Below are 26,701 nucleotides of genomic sequence, written 5' to 3'. Positions count from 1 at the left end.
TTTTTTAATCATGATGATTACGGCTTTCAAAAATCAAAAAAACACTATCTCAAAGATTAGACTATCACACAACATCAGTGCAAAAATGGGATTTATAATAACGTAATGTTGATCTTCTGGAAAATTTAGATAATTTATGCACTCAGTAATTGGTTGGAGCTCCTTTTGCACAAATTAGTGCATCCATGTGACAAGGCATGGAGCCAGTCTGTGGCACTGCCGGGGTGTTATGAAGCCCAGGTTGCCCTGATAGCAGCCTTCAGTTCATCTGGATTGTTGAGTCTGGTGTCTCTTATCTTCCTCTTGACATTTCCTCAGAGACTCTCTACGGCGTTCAGGTCAGACCAGTCGGCTGGCCAATCAAACACGGTAATACTATAGTCAGCAAACGAGTTTCTGGTAGTTTTGGCTTCACTGTGTGCAGGTGAAACGGAAATCAGTATCTCCATAAATTTCTCATCACAAGGAAGCATTTTGTGCTCTAAAATCACCTGTTTGATGGCTGACAGTGTTGACTCTGGACTTGATAAAGACCAGTGGACCAACATCAGCAGACGATATGGCACCTCAAACATCACAGACACAAGAACCTTGATTTCCAAATGAAATTCATGATTCAATTTTAATCTGAAAATAGGAGTTTGGACCACTGAGCACCCGACCAGTTATTTTTCTCCTTAACCCAAGTGAGACGATTCTGATGTTATCTGTGGTTCAGAATTGGTTTGATACTTGGAACACAACACTTCTACTCCATTTCCTGGACCTGTCTGTGTGGTGGCACTTAATCCAATGACTCCAGTCTCAGTCCACTCATTGTGAAGCTCCCTTAAGTTTTCTTACTGCACCTTTTTCCCTTCCAGTCCATGAGTATCCTTTGATACAGCCTCTGAGAACAGCCTGCCCTTTCAGCAATGACCTTGTGTGGCTTGCCCTCCTTGTAAAAGGTGTCAATGACAAGACTCTTTTTGACAAGAGTAAAACCAGCAGTCTTCCCCGTGATTGTGGTTGTGTAAACTGAACCGGAGAATGAAGGCTCATGAAACTTTGCAAATGGGACTTTTCCACAATATTCTAATGTTTTGAGATAAGGGATTTATTTCTTTTTGTGAGCTGTAAGCCGTAATCAAGATTAAAACAAAAATCTTGCAATGTTTCACTTTGTATGAGATGAATTTAGAATATACGGAAGTTTAACTTTATGAAGTAAATGATGGGATGCAAATGAACGCTTACATGGCTTTCTAATTTTCTGAGATGCACCTATATAATATTAAACAGTAGAAACGAAATTCCTGGCAGTTCATCCTCCTCCTGTATGTGTTATTCTGACTTACTGACATCCACATCGGTCAGGATCCTGTCAATGAACTGACACAGGATCTGTCGAGGTTTCTGCACCGCCTGCTCGTACTCAGCAGCGCTGGCACTGTAAATACCGACATATTTAGCATTTATTATGATTTCATTATAAAATGAAGGGTTATCTGACTTAACAGTGTGGTTCTGAATACGAGGACAAGGTTCAGCAGAAGCCTAAACAGTTTCAGGGTCTGAAATATTGCTACAAACTTAGCTTCTCCAACTTTAGCATCTCACCTAGCTAGCTCCTGGAGAGCCGGTATCATCGCAGACATCTCTAGTCCCTCCATTTTTTACTGTAGTTCCCTGTAGCGATATACGAAGAGCGTATGTAAGTCTTAAATATAATAATTCACGCTATTTCGACAGCTAAAGTCCTACATGTCGCGTCCATCCTGTCAGACGCTTCGAAAACTTTCGCTCCAAAATGACGTATTTGTTTTTGTACGGCAAGTAGCGAGGGTCAGAATACCTACGGAGAAATACTCGAAATACAAACTGCTCCCGCGGGTTAAAATGGTCCAAATACCCTACAAGGAACACTACACAAGAAGACATGCTGACTAAATTAAGTATAATTTCTTTTATATGTGTGACGTACACAGAAACACATTAAATACTAACATTAAAAGAACGTCACACAAAGGCTGCCATTGTTGTGCAAAACACACTGCACGTAGTGAAAAGACTGCAGTACTGTTATCCCCATCTTTTCCCATGGTGTGTAATCCTTAAAGCATGTTTAAGTTTAACCCTGGTACTGTAGGTTAAGTAAGGTTTTAGTAAAGGTTTCTTTTAGAAGTACAACTCAAATTCCATAAAAGTTGGGACGCTGTGTAAAATGTAAACAAAAACAAAATGCAATGATTGTTGCATTTCATAAACTCATATTCTGCTTGCAACAGAACATAAACAACATATCAGATCTTGAAACTGTAACATTTTACTTTTTTATGAAAAATATTAGATCATATTGAATTGGATGCTCTGAGCATTCAATTTTGATACTGACACATTTTCTATAAGTGAATTTGTCAACAAAGCAGCCAAAAACTAAAACCATCAGATGAACGTCTTGGACTGTAAAGTATTATATTGTCCAGACTAATGCTCTGGAATTAAATACACCTATGAGAAAGGTTGATTTTTAATTTATTTGATGCACACAAAAATACATTTTAGTGAGGTATAATTATGGCAAAACATATAAGAAATTGTTTAATGATGCTTTTACTCATGTATAAGTCTATATTAATGATATACTACAGTAAAAATGTTGTAATTCACATGATTAAAACCTGTAAAAGGTCTGAAATAACATGTATCCACAGACACATAAAAGACTGTGCAGTACTTTAATAGACTCTTCTTAGTAATTAAAAAGCAACATTCAATGCAAAACATTTACATTCATAAGAGCTTCTCTGTATGATTTTGCTGTGTAGCCTACTCTCGTCATATAGCACAACAAGTCAAAATATGAATATATGCAATGCCCTATTAAATACCTTTAAACAAAAGAACAAATGGAGTTTGTTCTGTAAAATCACAAGTGCAGTAAAAGTTGTTCAAAACAAACAATGCATTTCAACTTAGGGCAGGCTTATTGTCTTCATGAAAAAGAGAATAAAGCATTGTTTTCTCTGTGGGATGATCACAGCATGATTAAAAGTCAAAAGTTAGAAAATACAAAGCCAGAAAAATGGGGAAGTAGTGGATGAAAATAAAATGTTTATTGGTAGCTGGTTTTATGTTTGTTTTTAGCTGTTGGCCTTTTTCAGACTGTGGCCCATCAGGGTCGCGAACAGCGTCAGCACCATCTTTGGATTCACCTCCACCAAATCATCCGGCAGTGCGTAGACACGAGCTCCAATCTTACGAGCCAATGAGATTGCATACCTGACAGAGGAAGGGGAAAGGAGAGGATTTAGAAGATGATAATAAAGTGATAAATTCACAGTTTTATGAAGTGCTCAGCGGTCTTTTACTTGGCATTCTCCAGTTTATCGGTTGGTTTCAGCATCCCTCTGTCACCTCTGTTCACCATGTCCCACTTGACAGTACCAGGAGCGATTGCATCAATCAGGTCGATCACTGGTAGACTGGTGCTGATCCTCAGGTCCTTAAATAAACAGGAGAATAGTCTCAGTTAGACATACAGCCTTTTGTTAACTTAAAGTTAAATTCATGCACACACCTTGAAGCTGCTGATCTGTGAGTCCTTGCGTTTCTGGCTCAGGGTTGTGTTGACCCAGTTGAGGATGATCTCATCTTTAATCTTCTCTCCATCACCCAGATCTGATAAAACACGCACCGTGTATCTGCAGGAGAGACATTTAGAAAAATAAAGCCATGAATGGTATAACACATGCAGTTTTAGTGATGTCACCAATCAGACCTGAAGGGGCATTTTAAAGCCCAGGGAATGTGGACGTCATATGGGTTTAGAAACAAGCAAAAAGTTGGGTAAAGGCAGGTCTAAGCCTCCTGGTAATCAGTTACAACACACCCACCAGTAAGTCAAGCCAGCCATGGCCAGATTCACCCATAACTCGTTGGTTAGATACAATAAAAACAGATAATCTTCTGCTTATCCGGGCCAGGTCAGGAAGCTAAGCAAGTCTATCCAGACACCCCACTCCCCAGCAATACTTTCCAACTCATTTTGGGGAATCCCAAGGTGTTCCCAAACCAATCCCTACAGGGAATTCTGGGTCTTACCTGTGGTCTTCTCCCAGCCAGATGTGCCCAGAAGGGAGGCGCCCAGGAAGCATCCTGATTAGATGTCTAAACCACCTGATTTGGCTCTACTCCTTGTTCCTTCTGGATGTCTGAACTCCTCAGTCTATCTCTAAAGCAGGGTACACACATAAAGATAATCGAGCTGTTTTTGTCCTAATTTTCCCCCTTCCTGACCAAGGATGGCGAAAGCCCTATTATCTTATGTCTTATAAGATTATCCTGTAAGATTATTCTGTGGTCTGAGGTGTGTTAAGAGCGAATTTGTCCTGATAATCGGCTCCAAAAGCGGTCAGGGCCAACAATTGTAAATATTGAACAAGTTTAATATTTTCAACCAAAAATCTTCATGTGTGGGGAAAGTTGACAACTCCCAAGTCATGACTCCGTGAGTTGTGATGTGGAACAGAATATAGCCAATCAAGAAGTGAGCTGACTGAGGAACAAGGAAGCAGGCATAAATAAAACAAGCATGGCTGATCTTCCGAAGCATCATAAAGTTCGGTGGACTTTTTTTTTAGTTCGGGATTTTTCCCGTTAAAAATAGTCCCAAAAACACCATCATTCCCTCTTCTTGTACATCCTCTTCCATGTTGTGTGTTGTGTTTTTCTGGTTGTTGCTATGCTTCTTCTTCTTTGTTTTAGTTAGATCATGTGTGATTACGTGAGATTTCTGGCTTGGAGGATGAGATTCTAGATCGGTGGTGGGACAGAATTATGACATGTGTGGAGTGCTGTGTTTACATTAATGGAGCACGCCACACACAGTACGATCAAAACTGTTCAATGCCTGATTTTTTATCTTCATGTGCGGGGTTTCTAACAGATAAAAAATCTCTTAAGATTTAGAAAAATCCTTATGTGTGTACCTCACTTTAGGCTAAGCTCAGCCATCTCCCACAGAAAACTCATTTTGCTGCTTGTATCTGTGATCTCAACTCTTTACGGTCATTTCCCAGAGTTCATGACCATAGGTGAGAGATGGAATGAGATTGACCGGTAAACCGAAAGCTTTGCTCTGGCTCAGCTCCCTCTTCACCACAACAGTCTGCAATGTCTGATACTGCAGACGCTGTACCAATTCGCCGGTCAAGCTCACAATCCATTCTACCCTCACTTGTGAACAAGACCTTGAGTTACTTGAACTTCTTCACCTGAGGCAGAGACTCATTTCCCCCCAGAGAGAGTAATTCACCATTTTCTGGCAAAGAACCATGGCCTCTGACTTGAAGGTGCTGGCCCTCGTCCAAATCGCTTCACGATCGGCTGCAAACCACCCCACAACATGCTGGAGGTCCCCAGCTGAGGATGCCAACAAAACAACATCATTCGCAAAAAGCAGAGACAAAATTCTGAAGTCCCTCAACTTGAATCCTTCCTTCCCCTGACTGTGCCTTGAGATCCTGTCCATGAAACTGACAGAATCTGTGACAAGTGGCAACCCTGGCAGAGGCCAACACGCACTGGAAACATGTCTGACTTCATGCCGAGAAAGCGGAAACAACTCTCACTCTGGTTATGTGACGACCTAATGGTTCACCCCAACGACCCCAGGACCCTATATCCCCTGTAGTACCACCCTGAGGGACACAATGGTAAGCCTACTGCAAGTCCACATAACACATGTAGACTGGATGGGGACCTCCCATGTTCCACCAAGAAGCTCTGCAAGAGAAAGAGCTGGTCCCCTGGCCCACTGGCCCATGGCCAGGACTGAATCTAATAGAAGAAAATCCATCCAAGAATTTATGAGATATTAAGTTCACAAGCAAGGGATGAACCAAAGGCCCGTTAAACTTAAGAGCTCCAAAATCTAATCAGTTCATTCTTGAGTCAAAATGGACATCTAGGGGAGCAGGTGGCCTAGTGGTTAAAGGCGCTCCCCATGTACGCGGGCGGCCCGGGTTTGAATCCGGCCTGAGGCCCTTTACCGCATGTCTCTCCCCCACTCGACCCTGTTTCCGACTCTATCCACTGTCCTCCTCTATCTAATAAAGGCACAAAAATGCCCAAAAATAAATCTTAAAAAAAAAAAAAAATGAAAGGATGAAAACGAGGCCTTGTATTCATGACCTTAGACCTGCAAAACATAGCACCTCTAGCATTACAGCATAAAAGTAGGCCGACTTTCTGTACTTAACAGTGTTCAACAGATAAATATCATACCTCCTCATCAGCTGCCAGAGCAGAGCCAGCGTGTGCATTGCACTCCCCTCATTGATGTTTTCTCCTCCGATGCCGACCAAAGAGAAGTGAGCCACATTCTTGCCCAACTCCACGGCATAGTTACAATTCTCCAACTACAACATAAGAAAAAATATAATGTTACATCTCTGTTTTTTACTATTCTTTTATCCTGCCCTTGCCAGCTGTGCATATATTCACACACCTTCTTCATATTGCTCCCCAGGTAAGGATAGGGAGGCATGTTGACTCTCTTCCAGTTTACAGGCACATTAACCTTCTCATAAAGCTGCAGGATTATCAAACCATCAATCAGGTCACTGCAGAGAAGACACAGGAAAGGAGATCTAACAAGCAGCAACCTTCTTGTTTCAAACAGGGGAATAGAAAAACATCAGAAACACTTTAAAAAGCTAGAAATATATAACACTTTTAACTTTCTGTAAATCTTGTTCGGTGTTACTATTCCAAATAGAGCAAGAACCACTACTGTTCTCTGGGCATTAACCTTAAAGACCTCTAACCTTAATATTAAGGCTTGTTATGACTTCTTAAAATGTATGGACATTTAAAAGGTTAAGTCTAGTATATTTCAGGCCCCATATGTTAACATTAAATAAATACATCTACAGTATGCAGGAGTCAAAAATCTTGCACCACTTGATAAAATGACCAAGGTCCAGCTTAAAATGTCTGGGACATTTTTGTTCTTGTGCAGAATGTGGCTTGGCATTGACTCACTGAAATAAGATGGGGTATCCCTAGAATTATCTGGATGGAAGCATATGGTGTTCAAAAGCCTGTATGTACCTCTCAGTATTGATGAGGCTTGCACAAATGCGCAAGTTACCGATGCCATGGGCACTATAACACCACTCTTGACGGTGCTTTTCCTGTTTTGCCTGAGGATCTGACGGCCATTATTTCCAGAAAACATTAGAAATGCGGACTCGTCAGACCACTGAACCCTTTTCCACTTTAGGCTAGTCCATCTTAGATGAGCTCGGGTCTAGAGAAGTGGGCTATACTTCTGAATATTGTTGAAGCATGCGTTTCATATGAATGGTAGAGTTTTGACTTAGATTTGTAGATGCAGCTACAGTGCTGTGAAAAAGTACTGTCCCCTTCCTAATTTCTTATCTTTTTGCATATTTGTGACACTTAAATATTTCAGATCATCAAACAAATTTCAATATCAGACATCAGATTGCCCGAGTAAATACAAATGCAGTTTTTAAATGACTAATTTATACTGGAAAAAAGCCATCCAAACCTACCTGGCCCTATGTGAAAACGTCATTGTCCCCTAAACCTAATAAGTGGTTTTTCCACCCTTGGTGGCAACAACTGCAGTTATCACAGTGCATCTTTCACATCACTGTAGAGGAATTTTGGACCACTCTTCTTTGCAGAACAGTTCTAATTCAGCCACATTGGAGGGGTTTCCAGCATGAACGGCATGTTTAAGGCAGCAAAGCAGCCCCAGAACGTCACACTACGACCATATTTGACTGTTGGCATGGTGTTCTTTGATGAAATGTTGTGTTAGTTTTACTACATATGTATAAGTTCAGTGTTTGTCTCCTCAGTTTACAGAAAATTTTCACAAGTCTTGGGGATCATCAGAATGTTTTTAGTCAAATGTGAGACGAGCCTCTGTGTTCTTTTTGGTCAGCAGTGGTTTTGGCTTTGGAACTCTTCCATGGATTACATTTTTGCCTGGTCTCTTTCTCATTGTTGAATCATGAACACTGACCTTAACTGAGTCAAATGAGGTATGAAGGTCTTTAGATGTTGTTCTGGGTTTTTTTTTTTTGGGACCTCCTGGATGAGTCATTGATGCACTCTTGGAATCATTTTGGTAGGCTGGCCACTCCTGGGAAGGTTCACCACTGTTCCATGTTTTCCCCATTTGTGGATAATGGCTCTCACGTGGTTCCCTGTAGTCCCAAAGCCTCAGAAATGGCTTTGTAACCCTTTCCAGACTAATAGATGTAAGTGACTTTGACAGACAGGTTCTGCTTAAGGGATTTCTTGATTCAACCGGTCTGGCAATAATCAGGCCTTGGTGTGACCTCAGCTTTCTAAAAATGTGGTTAATCAGAGTTATGATTCAACAAGGAGGGGCAATGGCATTTTTACACAGGGCCAGGTAGGTTTGGATGTCTCTTTCCCTTAGTGAATGAAATCATTATCTACAAATCAAATTCTGTATTTACTCAAATTATTCTAAGTGTGACAAATATGCAAAAGAATAAGAAATCAGGAAGGAGGCAAATGCTTTTTCGTGTTTCTGTATGTACTGTGTTGACTGACAATGGTTTTCCAAAGCGTTTCAGAGGCCACATTGTAATATCCATCACAAAGTGATGCCAATTCTTAGTGCAGTGCTGCCTGAGGGATCAAAGGTCACAGCCATTCAATATTGGTTTTCAGCCTTATCCCTTTGTATATTTGTCTGCTTGTCCTGTCTCTAAAAGGCAGTCTTAAGATATGAAGAGATAACTATTCAACCATGAGGCATTCCTCCTCCTCTGATAAGGTTAAATCACACTGATATATCCACTTGTATCTTACCTGTACAGGTAGTTGACATAAGGAGAAACACCTAGTGAGTTCATCCAGTTCCTGAATGTTTTTTCTTCTTTGGTCTCAGCTGGAATAAAATGATAAATATCAAATGATTAACAGCATCACGTTTTCTGGCAGCTGTTCCCATACTTGCTGTCACCTGGTAGGAATGTTGTAGGTTAATTAAACAGTAAATACAAGTTTATGGTAACATAATAAGTCATGCCCTGAAGCATTTATATCTTGGATGTTTTTATTGGGCTACGGCCTGTCTTCAGTTCCCTCCCTCTTTATTACACCACATATCATGGTCTGAGTGTGAGTGTGTATTTATAGCTAGAGTCTACTTCTGAGTCTAAAGAGAAGCAATAGGCAGCATAGCTTCCATGTGAATCTGCAGACAAACCCTCATACGGCATGTTTTCTCACCCTCTATGTGAGCACTCTCGCCGTTCATGTGAGCTCTCTGCAGACCAGGATGCATGTTGAACAGGTTGGCTACAAAAGCCATGTTGAGTTTGCTGTTTCCAGATGTGACATCATGAGGGGAGACAAACTGTCTGCAGTCCAGACGAGCTGCCTGTTGCAGCATCAGCTCAGCCCTTCTGTCCAGATCAGGCACCTTTGGATACACAGAAATGAGACACACATGCGCATGCATGGTGAAGTTAATAAATGCATGCATGATAACAAACATAAATCCACCAAGAAGGGCATTAGTGTAAATAATATGATCACATCTTAACACCAAAACAGAACCTGCATCCAGACATTTTTATGTACTCCATTTTCTAATGATACAAGTTATTTCAGATGTTTACGCAAGACCTGGGATCTGCTATCAAAATTAATACATTTCTATCTCAGCATAGAGATATGTTGTCTGTTGTCTGGTGATAACACAATAATTCCTTGGCAATCTATTGGGCGGTAGTTATGATTGGCCAGCCCATGATATGCCATGCTATCACTGCTTACACTTGTGAGAAAAGTTTATTCTATTTCTTTTCTTTTTTTGTGCTTTTGCAACTCTAAGGATAAGCAATAGATATTTCTTAAGAAAAAAACTGGAGAATACTCATTATCATGGGAAAACAAAGATAATTAGAGGATGCATTTCCATGCTGCATTCTGAATGCCTTACATCCAGGTGCTAAAGTCGGTCTGTGAGAATTTTGAGAAAATGTTCATGTTTGCACGTTATTGAGCACTTACTAGCTCATCTCTTAGAGTTCCTGATGGTAACTGCTGTTTAACTGCTGCGAGTCTCTGCTTATCTCAGTGGGATTTCACTTGAAGGTACCTTATGAAACTCCTGTCAGTGTGCCAAGGCAACAAGTGCTATCATCAAACAGATTGCACCCTGAACATCGCAAGGCTTTGATGAAGCAGTCGGGTTAATTTCAGGTTGTTAGAGCAAGAAATGTAGCTGGGGCAGCAATATGAAAAAGTACTTTCTTCTGGTGTCCCCTACATATTCCTGCCAAACTATTGCATTAGAGTATCCACCATATTCCTATTCCCCATGATTCTCTATGTGAAATATGGGCACAACTTCAGCTCCGTTCTATCTAAATGAGACTTTACATAGAAACGAGATGCTGTAAACTTGTAAACTTCCACTGCTTTACCTCAAACGGGATAACGTTATTATTTCTCCGCCCTCTACTAAAGAGTGCAAAGTGACAACATTACCTCAGATAACCTAGACAAGCATATTTAGCTAACGTAGTGAGCTTCATATCAGTACAGAAAGAGACGATCACGTTTTATTAAAAGGAGTTTTGACAACACCTTCACATAAAATTCTGGTTTGTGGGGTTGCTGAAATGTTCATTTCACAAACTAATACCTCTTAAAATGTGGGAATTAAATTCATAAAACCAAACAATCCAAATATTTAACTTATATATTATTATTGTTACCACGAACGAAGCAACAAGTACTGAGCATTACAGAAAACATAATTCAAAATCTTCAGCTCATATTGATGTAACAAAAATGAAGCTGTATTTATTGCAGCAAATATTTTTTTCAGAACAACCACTGTTGACGCTAAATCACTGTGGTAAGCCCTTGGAAGAATCGTGTTTTTGCTATTATTGTTACTGTACGGGAAGTTCCACCCACATTCATAGCTACAGTAAACCCCCCAGGAATAATGTGGAATCCACCTTATCTACTTATTTACAGCTTATAATACAAACTATGTGAACATGTGATCACAAAAATATATTAATATTTACCAATTCGAGGTGAATTCCTATCGAAACAACTGTCGTTCTTTGTTAGCACCTGTCATTAGCTGCTGTATTAGAATAGATGTATTTAATGTACTTCCGCTTTAGCACCGGAAGTTTTGCCCATATCCGCTTTACAGTAGCGGCCCCAGGAATAAGGTGGATATAGAGTTGGTGGTTTTCTTGTGACAGTCAGCCATCTCATGCCAAAAGGGTACATTCTATTGCTTTGGTTACTGGTTAAACACAAGCAGGACAAGATTAGCTACGTTTGGATGTATCTTTTATGTATGTGGTGTTAGATTTGTGGTTTCAATCGCAATTTGTTCTGGAAGCTAACTAGCTACTCAAAGCAGCCTCCCCACTCTAACGCCCGTTTCAGACAGGGAGCGTGTTTTGCTTCTTGCGTGTGTCGCGTGCGTCAGCTCCAGCTCCTGCCGTTGCGGCTTTCACGCAGGGCGCAAGTTTTCTGCATGTCAGCCACATCTCCCCTCTCTCAAAGCCCTGTCCTTCTTCATAAGTTTTACTTAAATAAACCCCCCCTAAAAGCGACTTGATTCAGTGTACAGGGAAAGTTTGTCAGGAACTATTCAAAATAAAAGCATTGTGTACAAGTGAACAGAGTTTCTCTACAGAAATGCTAAACCGGACTTTTACTTTGAAAAGCACAAACCAGAAAAGCGTACGTGCGGTGTTTATCTTTCCTGTGACATATTCAACCACTGTGGAGACATAAAGTTTTACTAGTTGCTTTTTAGAGAACAACTTTATCAAACAGGCGCATTTAAGCTTGTGGCCTTCCTCAGGGTTATCAAGAAACACATTGTAAGCATATTCTATGTGCATATTTGCCACAACAATGTAAATATGGCTCTCCATTTATAATTTTCTTGTCTAATATGGTCTACAGCCACATGCGGTGCGCAGAAAAAATTGGCGAGACTTTGAATGTCTCAACTCTCCGCGCCTGAGCCCGGCGTATCAGCCGCGCGAAATGCAGCGCACGTGCAAGCAATCTGAAAGCCCTGACTTGTTAACATGCACTCAAACTGAAAATCCACATGTGACGCAGTCAAGATGCACGCGTCACACTTCCAGTCTGAAACGGGCTTTAAGGAGTCTGAACACTTTCTGCCATTGAAGTGAATGGAAATTGGCTTGAGGGGCTGAAAAAGGTGATAGAACTTTGAAAGGTCGCTGTGAAGAAATGCTGGATGATATGAAGGAGCTGAATCATACTGAATTGGCCTAATGTCTTGGGAATATTTCAAAAGTTAAGTGGAGATTTCGGAGGAAATATGACTGAGTTTTACGACTGAGTTCGAAAAATGTTGTAATGTTTTGTTTTGAAGATTTTAACCATTACTTTCAACAGTCCCAACTTTTTTGGAAATCACTGAATATCTTGGAAAGTTTGATGGATATGAATTAGAGTAGTCAGAGCAGAAATGTCTTAATGTGGCTTAATATTTTGACATTTGAATGGTTTGAATCATCAATTTTGTGGAAGAAGAAGCATGCCAAAAAAGTGGGCAGAAGAATAATAAAATATAAAGAACAAATGGATGCATGTCTGCTTAGGACTTCTGTTCATCTTACATCCAAATCACATTTATCATTTTATGCTTTTAAACGTTACCGTCACATCTGACACTGAACTACATATCTACCGTGACTTCAAAAATGTAACACTAATAAACCGACTCACAGTGAGGCCGCTCAGGTCAATTTTGACACTCATTTTGTAGTCGTCCTCTTCATGTTTGGCAATCTGGTCCAACAGGTAGAAGTAAGCCCGTGAGTCCTGCAGAGGCACAGTTAAAGATCAGGGGTTACACTAATTTATACGGGTGACAGTATGTGTTCTGGTGTGTAGGTGTGCTCTGAAGAACACCTTTATATCTTCACTGAAGTTGTTGATGGTTGTTGTTCCTGCGTTGCGCAGGTGATAGTTGACCCAGCGCAGCAGCAGCTCCTCAGGGGAGAGAGACATGAGACTTTCCAGTTGTTCGTCATCTGTTAGGAGGAGTCTGAAAAGAGCTGAAAAGGAAAAAAGGTCGTTAATAAAACTATGTGGAATGTAGGTGGTAGCTCCTTCAAAACATAGCCTATGCTCTGACAATGAGGAATATCTTTCCCTTCACTTCCCAGACACCATGCAAATATGTTAAACTGGTTTTAGGAAGATTAATTGACTGTGTTCCATTGCTGGTGCTGAGAGAAGTTGTGGTCAACGACACCCATAAGGGGGATAAAGGGGAGAGCTTTCTGGGTCCCTGCTAAATGGGGGTCCCATGGAAGTCAAGAAAATCATGGTCCATTGTAAAGTTAAGTTGTAACAATAATCATTTCTGTTCTGAATTATAACTACTCTTGTCAAAGCCATGAAAATTAACTTTATTTTTGCTGTGGTACAGCATACCTAATTAAAATGTAAACCACATTTCTTAAACTGAAAATACCCTTTTTTTTGCTAATGTACACAATATGGGTGGGCAAATTGACTAAAACAGCGGTTCTTAACTAGTTTAGCTTCAGGACCCATTATCACATCCCCAATTGCAAATTGTAACCCACATTTCTTACATTCTTCAATCTATCAGCTGATTGTAAACTTTTCAGATTTTTTTCAGCATAAATCCACGAACCACTGGAAAGGATTTGCGACACACTTTTGGGTCCCGACCGACCATTTGGAAATGAAGGGACTAAAAAATTTTTGAAAGTGAGATCAGACTTCATAGCTAAGCCATGATGTGCACATATGCCAGGATGCCAGAGAATAAAGTAGAGGGAACTGAAATATCTTTAAGGAAAAATTAATGAAATATTTGGGGAAAAAAGTATACATGGGTCTAAAAGAGGCAAAATTGGGTCAAGAAAGGTAAAAAATGGATGAGAAAATGGTACAAAATGGCAAAAACTGGTTAAAAATGCATTTGTACAGTAGACAAAAGTGGCTAAAATGGGCTAAAAGTGGGGAAAAATGGGTGGGAAATGGTGGAAAGCAGTTAAAAGTGGCAAAAATTGGTTAAAAGGGGCAAAAATAGCTGTTAACATAGTGGACATTTGTTAAAAGTGGCTATGATGGGATAAAAGTTGAAAAAAATGGTCAAGGCAGGCAAAAAGTGGCCAAAAATGAGTTTGAAATGGTGGAAAGCAATTCAAAAGTGGCAACAATGGGTTAAAAAAGGGTCAAGTAAGGTGAAAAAATGCATTAAAGGGTAAAGAAAGGCAAAAATGGGTGGGAAAATTGTATAGTAGTGAACAAGTGGCTTAAATGGGATAAAGGTGGAAAAAATTGGTCAAGGCAGGCAAAAAGTGGCCAAAATCGGGTAGTAAATGGTGGAAAGAGGTTAAAAAGTGGTAAAAAAAAAAAAAAAAAAAAGGCAAAAAGAGAGGGTCAAGTAAGGTGAAAAAGTGGCAAAATGGAAAGGAAAATGGTGAAAGTGGTTAAAAAGAGTGGTGTAAATAAGTAATTTCAACATCAGAACCCAGTAACAGCTTGACACACTTTTCATCTCCAAAATGAAGAAACTGTTAGCCAGCACATTAGCACCAATGCTACTGATCTAACACACATGCACTGATATATCAGTAAATCACAACTGGGGAGGGTTTGTCAGGGGGCCAGACAATTCTGTGGGCAGGCCTGGTTGCAGCACTACTGTAAGTGCACTGGAGTGCATTATTTTTTAGCATAAATGTGATTTTTGTCTGTGTATTTAGTGTACTTCACTGTTAATGTTGTTTAGCAGCTTTTTTGGCTTTATTTGTGAAGAAGAGGAAAATTTTTTGCACTTGTCTGAACTCTACGCTGTTTTTACTGTTGTTATTACTGTAACTGTGTGCACCATACTGACCTTCGTTCCTGCTGATTTCTATATCAGCAAGAAGCCCAGCTCTGATAATCTGCCAGAGTAATCCAAGGACCAGATGGGGTTTCCCAGCCATCAGATCATGGGCATCTATGTTCACCACCATGCAGCCAATCGCTGAGGCAGAGTTCAAGGCCAGGACCAGATTCTCCTACAAATGCAAAGACAATAACGTATCCAAACATTCATTAATACTAAAAATGAGATACTTCAGGGCCAAACTTGTTAACTTGTTTTGCAACAGCTTGGTAGAAAAAAACAGTATAAGTGCTAAATCTGCCAAGTAATAACAAACTTAATTCAGATCAAATGTATGACTCTAATTTGGCATCTTTAAGAACTTTGATAAGCCTGCTAGAACTAAAAGGTGAAGTTTTTTTATGCTTTCTTTTCAGAGGTAGAAATTATACAACCACAGGGGCATAAAACAGCACAAACGGGAAGTATGCATGAAAAAGTTAATGTATGACAAGCTTTTTAACACAGTTCCAAATTATTTTATGACTTTTTACACTGATGTAAATAAATCTGTCACTGTATAATTTGACAGAGCCTATACAGTATGACTTATTGTTACAAAGTAGTGGCTCTGGAAAATGTTCACTTTCTCCCATACAGACTGAGATAAGAAAAGCTCTTAGCTTACCTAACTACAGCCCTACAGTTTAATGCCACCATAAGGTTTATAATTGCTCTTTAGTTAAAGCAAAGAGGTGGTCAAGGAGGGCTGGGGTTGTTTCTTTGGTAAAATTTCTTTAATTAAAAGACAAACATGAGATCCTTTACATTGGCCTCCATTTTTGTAATCAGTTAATCACTGAGTCAGAGTGGACAGTTTAACAAAGTTTGCAGGAAGTTCTTCAGTGCATTCTAAAAAATCTATAATCCCAATTCCAAAAAAAAAAAAATCAGATGACATTTTACCATTTAATTAAGAATATTTTGAATTTGATGGCAGAAACACATGTCAAAAAAGTAGGGACAGCGCCATGTTTACCATTGTGTAGCATCACCTCTTCCTTTAACAACAGTCTGTAAACATTTGGGAAGTGAGGAGAACAGCTTCTGGAGTTTTGGGAGAGCAATGTTGTCCCATCCTTGCCTGTAGAATTCTAGCTGCTCAACAGTCCTGGGTCAAACTTCAGCACATGTACTCTTCCACTATGAAGCCATGGTGTTGTGATGAATGTGGTATGTGGTTTAGCATTGTCTTGCTGAAATAGTCAAGGCCTTCCCTGAAAAAGATGTTGTTGAACTAAAACCTCTATCATTGATATTGCCCTTTCAAATGTGTAAGCTGCCCCCACCATAGGCACTAATGCAACCCCATATCATCAGACATCCAGGCTTTAGAACTGATGTGATAACATGTTAGATGGTCCCTCTCCTCATTAATCCACAAGACATGGCGTTGGTGGTTTCCCAAAGAATTTCACACTTTGATTAATCTGGCCACAGAAGAGTTTTTCATTTTTCCTCAGTCTATTTTAAGTTGGCTTCGGTCCAAAAAGATGATGACATTTTTGGATCGTGTTTACATATGACTGCTTCTTTGCAAGAGCCAGCTTTAACGTGCATTCGTGGATGGCACAGCCAACTGTGTTGGCAGACAATGATTTCTTGATGTGTTCCTGAGCCCAGTGATTTCCAGTACATTTCTACCTCCACCAAGGAGGTTATGTGATCAGGTGGGTTTGTTTGTTTGTTCGTTTGATTGTTAGCAACATTACTCAAGAAGTTGTGGACGGATTTTGATAAAATTTTCAAGAAATGTCAGAAATGGCATAAGGAAGAACTGATTAGATTTTGGGAGTGATCCGGATCACCATCTGGATCCAGGATTTTTTTTTAAGGATTCTGTACTATTGGGAGATAGGGCTAATGGCGGCGGTCTGTGCTGTTACCACTTTACACCAGGAGATGGCGGACATGAGTAACTTAATCCCAGCAGCAGTTTTTGGTTGTGTTTCTATTCAAAGTTTTGAAGTTTATAGAGTTTGAAAGACGCACATCCAGTCGAGGAGACAAGTCAGAGCGTAACAGACAGAAAGACAGCAAATTGTAGCGAGAATACTCACAATGCTGGGAGGAATAGAGGAATATTCACCCTCTGCCATGACTTCCAGTTGTCCAGAGAGACCTTAGGTGCATCTGTTGGCACCTGTAGCGAAGCCAATGCTTTGCCTCACCGTGTTTCTTCCCAACCGGGGAGGGAGTAATCGGCGAATGCCATGGTGGGGGGCATATGGTGACGGATCCAGGAATTTTTTAAAGGATTCTTCACTATTGGGAGATAGGACTAATGGCGGAGGTCTGCGCTCTCCAAGTGCTTTTCTAGTTCTGAAATTGTGCCATAATTTTTAGATGCAGTGTCTTGCAGATTGGCGAACCTCTGACAATGCTTACTTCTGAGAGACTCTACCTCTCTAAAATACTCCTATTATACCCAGTCATGTTACTGAACTGTTACCAATTAACCTTATTAGCTGAAAAATGCTCCTCCAGCTGTTTTGCATTAGGACCACTTACTTTCCAGCCTTTTGTGGTCCTGTCTCTTCTTTATTTAGTTGTGTTGCTGCTATCAAATTCAAAATGAGCTAATTTTTTTCATGAAATGGCAAAATGTCTTAGTTTCAACATCAGATATGTTGCTTATGTTCTACTGTAAATAAAATATGGGGTTTTGAGATTTGCAAATCACATCTTCTTTCAAATTTACATTTTACACTGCACCCCAACTTTTTTGGAATTGGGGCTGTAATAAGTTCATCCTTGAAAATGTGTGGACATTTGTGAAAAGTGTTCAATCATTTGATGGACAGACGGACAACCCCATAAATAAACTGCGTTTCTGGATTTAGCATTTCTTTGTTGACCACCTCACATGACAACAAGGTCATGCTAATCTACTGTAACCAGGGAAGACACAGTTCAGCATATAAGCCACCAAACACTTGGTTTGGAGCTGCTGTTTGGCATACATCTATTGACATAACATGCCCAGCTGTTCCCTTTAGCTTTTAGCTCTTATGCTAACATAATCTAAAAAAAAAAGAAGAGGCATCTTAGATAACTTAACCAACATTTCAAGCTAATCCTGTGGTTCATTAAAAAGCTGTTATAAGTGCTTTCTTCTTTATATTCATGTCTGTAAGGGTACCACTGCACCCCCACTAATACCAGTTCACTAATAACAATGTGTTGGTATGAGTGGAGTAGGAGTGTTGTGAGTGAAAAGATGCTACTCACTGTCTTTTTGAAGGTAGTTAGTTTCTTTGTGTTGATGACTCTTTCGTCAATCGTGTCAGGCTGCGATAGGTTGATCATTTTGCTGAAAGACAACAGTGTCAGTGTGAATTAAAGGAAAAGCTTGTGCTCACTGTCATTTCAGTTATAATCTTATATTTGTCAGGGCAGCAGCCCTCTGTGAAGTGTGCTCTTTTTGTCACGTGATAAAACACTCAGTGAGATTAAAAGTGAGCAGGGAGGGGAATGAACTACCATAAAACTGCTATAAAATGGGATCACGCCATTTCAGGCGTCGACCTTTGTTGCAGGAGAAAATTCTAAAATAATCCTGACAGACATTGTCATTGCTCGTGTAAGCGTAGGTCCACAATGGGTTTTACTCAGAAAAGTATATAAATCACTGACATTAGAAAAGTATATACGTTTGATTCACTATTGTCAGTCAAAATTTGGTTTTAGAATATTTTTTTAATATATACAGTACTATGCACAACATTTAGGCAAATGGGCCAAAAATTTAAGCTGAAATAAGCTAAAGAGGATTTACACAATTCCGGTAGTATTCTGAATATCCTTGCATCTTACCAGGGGCATGAGAAAAAATTATGTTGAAAAAATAACAAAGTCAGCACTTTTAGGGTGAAGTAAGTGGATGTGGCATGTAAGCATGGCCTAGGGTAATGTCTGTCTAAGTATCGGCTAAAATGAATCTGTAAATAACGGCATATTGGGTTTTGGCAAAAATCCCATATCCTGCATCCCTAGCAAAAAAAGATAGCATCTGATCCACAGAGTACGTGCAAGGGGAAATACACACTAACTGCACGCAAAATAAATGCAAACTGCTCAGCCAAGGGTGTCAGTTTAGCTCAGTGTTCAGAGCAGGCACCCATATACAGAAGCTGGTGTCCTCTACACTGGCACTGGTCATGGAATCGATTCCTGGTCTCTGCCCTAGTGCATGTCGTCCCCCACTCTCTCCCCATATTTCCTGCCTCTCCTCAGCTGCCCTTTCAAAATAAAGGCAAAAGCCCCAAAAATAACCTCAGCAAAAAAACTGCTCAGCTGAGCAAACAATGCCCTGTCCTATTTACATGCATGTAAATGAGGGAATATTTGCCTGTGTGTTTGTTTGTGTATGTGTTACCATAACAGGACGCCATCCCGGACAGAGGTAAAGAGGCTTCCATCGTCAGGGTTCATGGGCAGCAGATGTTGGCAGTCTGGATCTTTTGCCAAAGCTTTGTTCATCCAGTTCACAAAAGCCACCTTCTCCTCATCTAAACACAAACAGAATACACACATGTAAGTCTTATGTCTAAGTTAATAATCAGATGAACAAATATTCAATCTGTGATCATTTAATCTTGATAAACTATTATAATAAGCATAACTGTAAAACATTTTCTTCTTTAGTCTTGTAAATGCTGTTTTTTAATGTACCTCAGGTCAATAAGGATATAATCTATTGGGTTATATCACTGATCAGGGCAAAACAAGATTGTAAAAAGCATGATTCATAAATGGAGAAATCAGCACCTAATTAAAACCCAAACCCTCACCAGCATAGGAATGCTGCGTTCCCTCGCTGGAGATTCGTGAAGTTCCTCCAAAGGAGCGGATCCCATCCTTCCTGGTGATGGTTTTCCTAAATGTCTCACTTAACTCCTTGCTCTTCAGCTCTTGATAGATCTGATCATGAAGAGGCTGTGTTATTCCCTCTGTGATTAAATAAGTAAACTATCCATTTCTATGGATCTTAATCAGAACTCACAGAAACAAATTCCTCAAAGCTGATCTTCATGTCCCTGTTGGTGTCTCCAGCAAGGAAGGTCGCAACGATCTCTCGCACTTTGTACCCCGGCAGGGAGAAACTCGCCTCCCTGAACAGCTCCTGAAGCTCGAAGTCGCTCACATAGCCGCTGTTATCGATATCTGGACACAAATATTCACACAAAGAAATGCAAACACAGATTGAAAAACTCAGTTTGCTTCACAAATGTTAGCTGAAACCAATGAGCTAAGTATGGTCAATATGACACACAGGTGATTAAAGGAAGCAAGCCAATACTTTACTACCTAATTTGTTATTATCTAATGATTTTTTTCTTAGTTGCCAGGAAGCATCTGAGTTATCTGGCCCACACATGAAGAATGTTGACTTAGTTTGTGAGAATAATTAGATTATGTGGTTAATCACAGCAGAGTTCAGTTAATAAGTTGTATGGGTTTTACAAACAGATATTTCTGTACTGTATACATTTTTTAAAAAATAATAGGGGTGGGAATCACAGGGTAATTTACTATACTATATGACAGGGCTGGATGTGACACGATATGACATGACACAGTACCGTACAGTGCGTCGCAATGCAAAACAAAAGGGCTGGACAGGATATGATACAATATGAATCAATACTGCTTGACAAGGTACAAAATGATACAGTATGAAAGAAAATTATTTTAATCGATACATGACAGTGCAATTTAATATGACAGGATACGATATGACAGAAACGATACGAGGCGATACGATCGATAAGATATGAACGATATGCAACACGATACGATACGATATGATACGATATGATACAATACAATACAATTGATACAGTACACTATGTTATAGTACGTTACAATAAGATACAATTCTGTTGGACAGGAAACAATTTTATTAGTGACATAGTATGGGGGGGTATGACAGGGCAGGTTACAATACAACAGGATATGATACAATAGGACACAATACGATAAGACACAGTACGATTCGATACGATACAGCAGCCTTTCCCAATCTTCATTATGCCGCAGCCCAATTTGAAACCTGAAAAATTTCAGGGACCAACAAAAACCTTCATACAACCACAACACCAGACTCACATTATTTAGCTCCAAATGTTTATTTGTTAAACTGAGGATTTCACTGTGAATGCAGAGACATTAAAGGGATATCTCTGGTGTTCTGAAGTTGGGTCATTTGAGGTGTTTGGCTATAGTAATGGCATTAGCCTCCAGTGATTTCTGTGAAAGTTGGTCCTGTGGTTATTACGAGCTCAGAGAGATCTGTGGCATAATGGCTATAGATGGGATTGTTTTATCAGCGTAATTTAACGAGTCTTACGTAAAAATAGGCCAAGAAAATATATTGGCTCGCCTGTACGCTGTCGAAAACGTGCAAAGTGATCAATTTCTCCCAAAATAAACCCTCTGTGTCAGGCACTAATTCAAAATTCAGCTTTCACCATTTTGTCTCCTTCCACCGTGCACTGATCTTCTGATCAGCTGTGTAGGTCTGCAGGCTTCTACAGGTATAATAACACTACACCAAGCTAAAACAAAGACAGTATCAGTGATTTCAACTCGAGTGATGATGATATGCAGTTTACTGTGGATAGGAGAGGATATTTGTATGAACAAGAGTACACCAAAGAGGAACTTATACAGATGGAGAGTCAGCGGGCTGAAAGAGAGCGCAGAGAAACTTCATTTGAAAGTTTTGAACAGGAGATCCTGAGTTACCTCATGGTGGGGGGGGGGGTGCAAACCCATGCTCAGATCTTTCCTTTTATCATAACTGATAAAGTCCAAGACTAAGAAATAACATATGACCACAATATCTGAGAAACTGAGGAATACTGAATGCCTCTAAAAAAAAATAATTAATGGTTTTTTTTTACTCACTGCAATTTCCTTCCAGTTCCACCTCTTACCCTAGTACTTACTTACTATCAATATTTTGTCCCAGCCCTATTTAACAGCCTTTCTATAACTTAACAAAGAGATGTCAGTCCTCTTGTAGAAATAATGTTAAAAGTGAATTATTTACACTTAAATGTTATGTGACCTTTTTTAACAAAGCAAAAGCTCTATCTCTCTCTCCCTTTTCTTGTTTATCTTTAGCCCTGTTATTTTAATATGACTTACCAGCATATGTTCAGCATTTTTTCATAATTATACCTTTACAATGCTAAACTGATAAAATCCGGCAACGTCTTATTATTGCATTTTAAAAAACACCTCAGAGACAAAGTGCTCAGCAAACCACGCAATAAAAACCTCTTACGTAAGAGCCATACTTTATGGACTGATGTAAATCTCTAACTAGGTTCATTAATGCATCTTTAGGGTCATGTTAGGTGTGTGTGAAAGTGTGCAGAACTGACCAATTTTATTGAAGGCATCTTTGAGATCATCCAGGTCTTCTCTGGAAATCTGAGTGATGTAATTCTCCATCGTAGCTCCTGCTTAGTGTGCCTGAAACATCCACAACAAAACACACATACAAGATGGTTTTGCACAACTGAATAAAACAGTATGAGTACTTGAAGTGTTGCACTTTACCTCACTATTTCCATGTGATGCACTGGAGGCTAGGATCGCCTTGAGCAGTTACTGCAGTAGAATTATGCTTTCTTTTAATTACTAAATACATGCTATGCATTATCATCTACCACACGCAGAGTATTTTTCCTTTATCATCTTAGGCATATTTCACAGCATATATTCTTGAAAAAATAACAATCTGAATGCAGGACAAGAATATTCTTACAAACCTGGAGTAGTATTTCTCTAGTGAAAGATCTTATGGTTCTCATACTACGATATTAAAACTTCAAACCCACACAACTTTTCAAATGTTTAGACTTTTAAAAAAAATCAGTTTCAGACAAATAACAAAAGCCCAGGGTTATTTTGTTGACAGTTATAGGATAGAAGCAGACAAACAACTAGGTAGTATTTTCTGGAATCTGTCCAGAGAAGCCTTGTGACTTCTCAACAGGGCACCCACCCAAAGGTATTTGCGATTAACAAAGATAGTATACCAGTGGGTTTTTATATGAATATGACAAAAAAGAGACCAAAACAACACCTTCATAAGATCCTGTGTGCTCCTTGTTTTTCCTGTCTTGAGCTAAAAGGCTCCCAGTATGGATCCCTCTGGACTGGCTGCAGGAGTCGGGACTTCCAGATGTCTGTTAGGCTTCAGACAGGCACAGTGCGGAAGCTGGATCCTGGAGAGTCTAGATAGCTGGTTAATCTCGTCGAGGAGGAGTCAGTGAAGACAGGTGCAGAGTGGACCTTTGGCCTGCCTGGACCCTGGGACAGGCGTAGTCTGACGGTTAACATTTAACACCTCAGCTGTGTCATCATGTTATTGTCTGGTTCATCAGTTTGTGTCTTCCGTGCAAGTAAATAAGAATTAAGGCACGTTTCTGACATAAAGCATCAGCAGAAGAAATAGCATTCAACTTAAGGATGAAAAGGTGAAATGTTCTGGTTAAAATGGGGATAATATACAGCAGAATAAACCCCAGAACTCTAAAAACAAATGGGGGGGGGGATAGCATGTTTGCAAACTGGTAGCAGATTCTGCATTAGTCGCTACAACTTTTGCCCTGAGTTGAACCTAACAGGCAGGCAAAGCTCTTCAGACAAAGTGGATATACAGTACATTTTAATGAGCTGTGACCTTATCTTATGAAGCTCCATCCATTGTTGAATCTAATCCTATCTATCTATATAATGCTCCATCATATGAATGGAGAATTGTGTGCTTTTAACTGCTTGTGCTTTCACCTTGTTTGTTGAGAGCAAAGACATGGCAGCAAACAGCCAGTTACAAAATAAGAAACTTAATGCTGTCACAATTAAATTTGCTAAAGCATAAAGTAGTAAAAATTAAGCTAACTTAAGCTGTTACAAATAACAGGCTACAAGTAGGAAACAAATAAGGAAGCCAGACTCATTTCAAAGAGATTCACTAAAACGCTTACAAATAAACTTACTAAAGCTGTTACAAATTAGCACGCTAAGGCAGCTAGCAACAAATAACTAAGCTAAAGCTGTCACAATTAAGTTTGCTAAAGCACAAAGCAGTAAAAATTAAGCTAGCCCAAACTGTTACAAATAAGCTACAAATAGGCAACTAATAAGGAAGCCCAAGTCAGTACAAAGAGGCTAGCTAAAGTGCTTACAAATAAACTTACTAAAGCTTTGACAAATTAACAGTTAAAATTATGCTAAAAGCATAAAGCAGTTAAAATTGAGCTCGCAAAAACTACTTTAGCTATTTAACCTTTAAACAAGAAATATTCCATGGTAAATTTGTGGTAGCATTAGCTAGTTTGTTTGTAGGTACTGTCGCTAGCTTAATTGTAACCACTTTAAGTGCTTATGTGTAGCTACCTCTTTTAGCTTGCTAATTTGTGGCAGATTAAGCCATTTTATTTGTAGGTCCTATAGCTAGCCTAATTGTAACCACTTCAAGTGCTTATTTGTAGCTAGCGCTTTTAGCTTGCTAATTTGTGGCAGCTTTAGCTAGTTTATTTGTACTGTAGCTAGCTTAATTGTAACCACTTAAACTTGCTTATGTGTAGGAAGATGCTTCAGCCTGCTTTTTTGAAGAGACATTAGCTAGCTAGCCTTCCTGTGATCATTAGATATTTCTGCTTCATTTTTGCTTCATGCACCTGCCTCAACTAGACGTTTTTCCCCTACATCCCCCGAGAGCCAGCAGTTTAACACTTCTGTTTCAGTTCTGCTGGATAATTATACTTCCTTTTTTAACATAGGTGTAGTCGACTACTGTATCTTGAACAAGTGAAATTCAATAGTAGGCTACAGTACTCCTCTTTGAATGGGTGAAAGAAGGTTAAAGAAGCTAGACTAACAAAGGATAAGCTCTTGAAGTAAATAATTGCTTTCTAATGTGATTTTACATTCAGAATTTAGATTTAACAATATTGTGAAAATATTAAGACTGAAATATTCATGAGAGTCTTGGCAGTAAGAGGTAAATGATCAGAGTAAAGTTCGGCTCAAGGAGGATATTGTACTAATCATCACTTCAAAGGGGTTTATAATGTCTTGAAAAAATGTAGGCAAAAATACAAACTTAAACTGTCTTGAAGAAATACTTCTTCGTATGTGAAAGTGTTTTTCATGGTGCTTTTCTTCATGTTTTTAACAGACCCTGCTCACATTTTGCATTTCTGTCAAACATGTTTAAAACATGAGGCTTGTGTTTGCCTGCATGGTGTGCCTCACTGCCACACAATGCCCTGTAACCTGAGGCACACAGCCAACCACATCACCAAGAGGAAACTGCTTCACTTCACAGCAAACACTGACAATTCACCATTGCATTCAGTCCTTATTCCAACACACAGCAATATTTTGTTTAGCTTCAGGAGCCATCAGGACATTTTTTTAAGCAAAACTTTACATTTAGCAGCAAAGTGAGCTTGTGTTAGAGATATATAAACTATTATGTAAGGAAAGAACAGAATTAAGGAGCTTACATTCAGTCCCAGGCAGGCTGAAAGGCTCAGAGTCCAGAGCTAGGCCAGTCCAAAGTAGAAAATCAGCTTGTTGCAGCGTAGTTTTGGGCCTCTTTCTTCCTTACTCACGTTTCCAACCCCTTCTTTTCACGTTCCTCCTTTTATATTAACCCTTTTTCCACTTGCCATATCCCCTTTCTTGTCCTTCTCCTTGTCCTTACAGCCCTAACACTGCTCAAGAAGATAAGCAAAACGGCCAAATCCACGACACAGGACTTTGCAAAATGCTCCAAGACATTTTTTTTAAAAAACCTATTCACCACAAAGCCAACTGTGATCTTAATTTATCCTTGAAGTCCAGCCTCCATCCTCCCTCCTCTGTCCCCATCACTTTTGTTTCTCCTCAGACACCTGATCAGCCCAGTTTCACTGTGTGACTCTGAGCTGCTCTCAGGTTACCGTCTTCTCTCCATCAGGCAAGTGCTCCACCTCCAGCAATGAAGGGAAACCAGCCACAAGTTTGGGTGATGGATCAGTTGTTGGTGTAAAACTGTAACAGCTGGCCAAAGACTTTCTCATAAGCCTCCTGCATAATTCAGCAGAAGATTAGAGCACATGCACAGCTCAGAGAGAGAATAAACACAAAAGCATGCTGCATGTGTAAGATAAATTATGTTATTGTCCATTCTTTGACTTAAAAAAAGATTGCAGACCTTTATCCCTCAGTAAATATGTGTCTGTTGAGGCACAATAAGAGATGCATGTAACCCAGAAAACCTGTAACTGTCCTATTACCCTTTATTTTAATTTTTACTTATTTATATATAATGCAGTAACGGCTGGTTGACATTAGCTTTATCACTACTCTAGTCATCATATTATTACTCTGCGTCTTTTAATGCTGCTATCAGATGTAATTTGAATATATGGCCACACGGGGGCAGTGCTGTCTCAAACTAAAGGGCTACAGGGGCTATTGTTTTTCAGTTACCATACAGTTGACTAGTGAGCAAGGTGTTTTTTTTCAGCAAAGCTCTTGAGAAAGCCACCAAAACGCACAAATATTGAAAAAATTGTTGAAATAAATTGGATTGATGCATGTCCTCTCCCTTTATGGGCTTCCACATAGTACTTAAAATTCACATTACTTTTCACAGCTTCAGCATCACTGTGATACTTAACACCCTACCACCCAAAG

At 39.6% G+C, this 26,701-nt stretch overlaps 2 protein-coding genes across 2 annotated transcripts in view; both read right to left on the bottom strand.

The window, feature by feature from the left end:
* atr (ATR serine/threonine kinase) overlaps positions 1–1,771 on the bottom strand; it is a 28,148-nt gene extending 26,377 nt beyond the window's left edge. The window contains exons 1-2 of the mRNA XM_041812812.1: positions 1,600–1,771; positions 1,338–1,429 (exon numbers count right to left, since the gene is read on the bottom strand). Of these exons, the coding sequence (XP_041668746.1) occupies positions 1,338–1,429; positions 1,600–1,652 (145 nt within the window). The 5' untranslated portion in view covers positions 1,653–1,771. The remainder of the gene's footprint in view (positions 1–1,337; positions 1,430–1,599) is intronic.
* Positions 1,772–2,599: 828 nt separating this feature from the next.
* On the bottom strand, positions 2,600–25,600 carry pls1 (plastin 1 (I isoform)). The gene is made up of 17 exons (XM_041812795.1): positions 25,525–25,600; positions 23,094–23,320; positions 22,387–22,477; positions 19,998–20,158; positions 19,786–19,915; positions 19,371–19,503; positions 18,224–18,305; positions 14,960–15,125; positions 12,991–13,136; positions 12,805–12,900; positions 9,286–9,478; positions 8,863–8,941; positions 6,491–6,605; positions 6,268–6,401; positions 3,560–3,683; positions 3,351–3,484; positions 2,600–3,261 (listed from the first exon to the last, which is right to left on the bottom strand). Exons 3-17 carry the CDS (start codon positions 22,454–22,456, stop codon positions 3,123–3,125), a joined length of 1,902 nt encoding a protein of 633 aa, XP_041668729.1. The 5' UTR covers positions 22,457–22,477; positions 23,094–23,320; positions 25,525–25,600; the 3' UTR covers positions 2,600–3,122.
* Between the last annotated feature and the right edge of the window lie 1,101 nt (positions 25,601–26,701).

Source organism: Cheilinus undulatus, linkage group 18 (assembly GCF_018320785.1).
Source record: "Cheilinus undulatus linkage group 18, ASM1832078v1, whole genome shotgun sequence".
In the NCBI taxonomy this organism is placed as follows: Eukaryota; Metazoa; Chordata; class Actinopteri; order Labriformes; family Labridae; genus Cheilinus; species Cheilinus undulatus.
Note: the sequence above shows the minus strand (reverse complement) of the source record. Positions and strands in the feature narration are given on the sequence as shown.

Coding starts and splice junctions, on each gene's coding strand:
- pls1 (XM_041812795.1), bottom strand. CDS start 22,456: ATGGAGAATTACATCACTCAGATTTCCAGAGAAGACCTGGATGATCTC. Junction 19,916..19,997: donor GCTTTGAGGAATTTGTTTCT/GTGAGTTCTGAT, acceptor CTTCATGATCAG/ATCTATCAAGAGCTGAAGAG. Junction 13,137..14,959: donor AGAAATCAGCAGGAACGAAG/GTCAGTATGGTG, acceptor TTTCCTTTTCAG/CTCTTTTCAGACTCCTCCTA.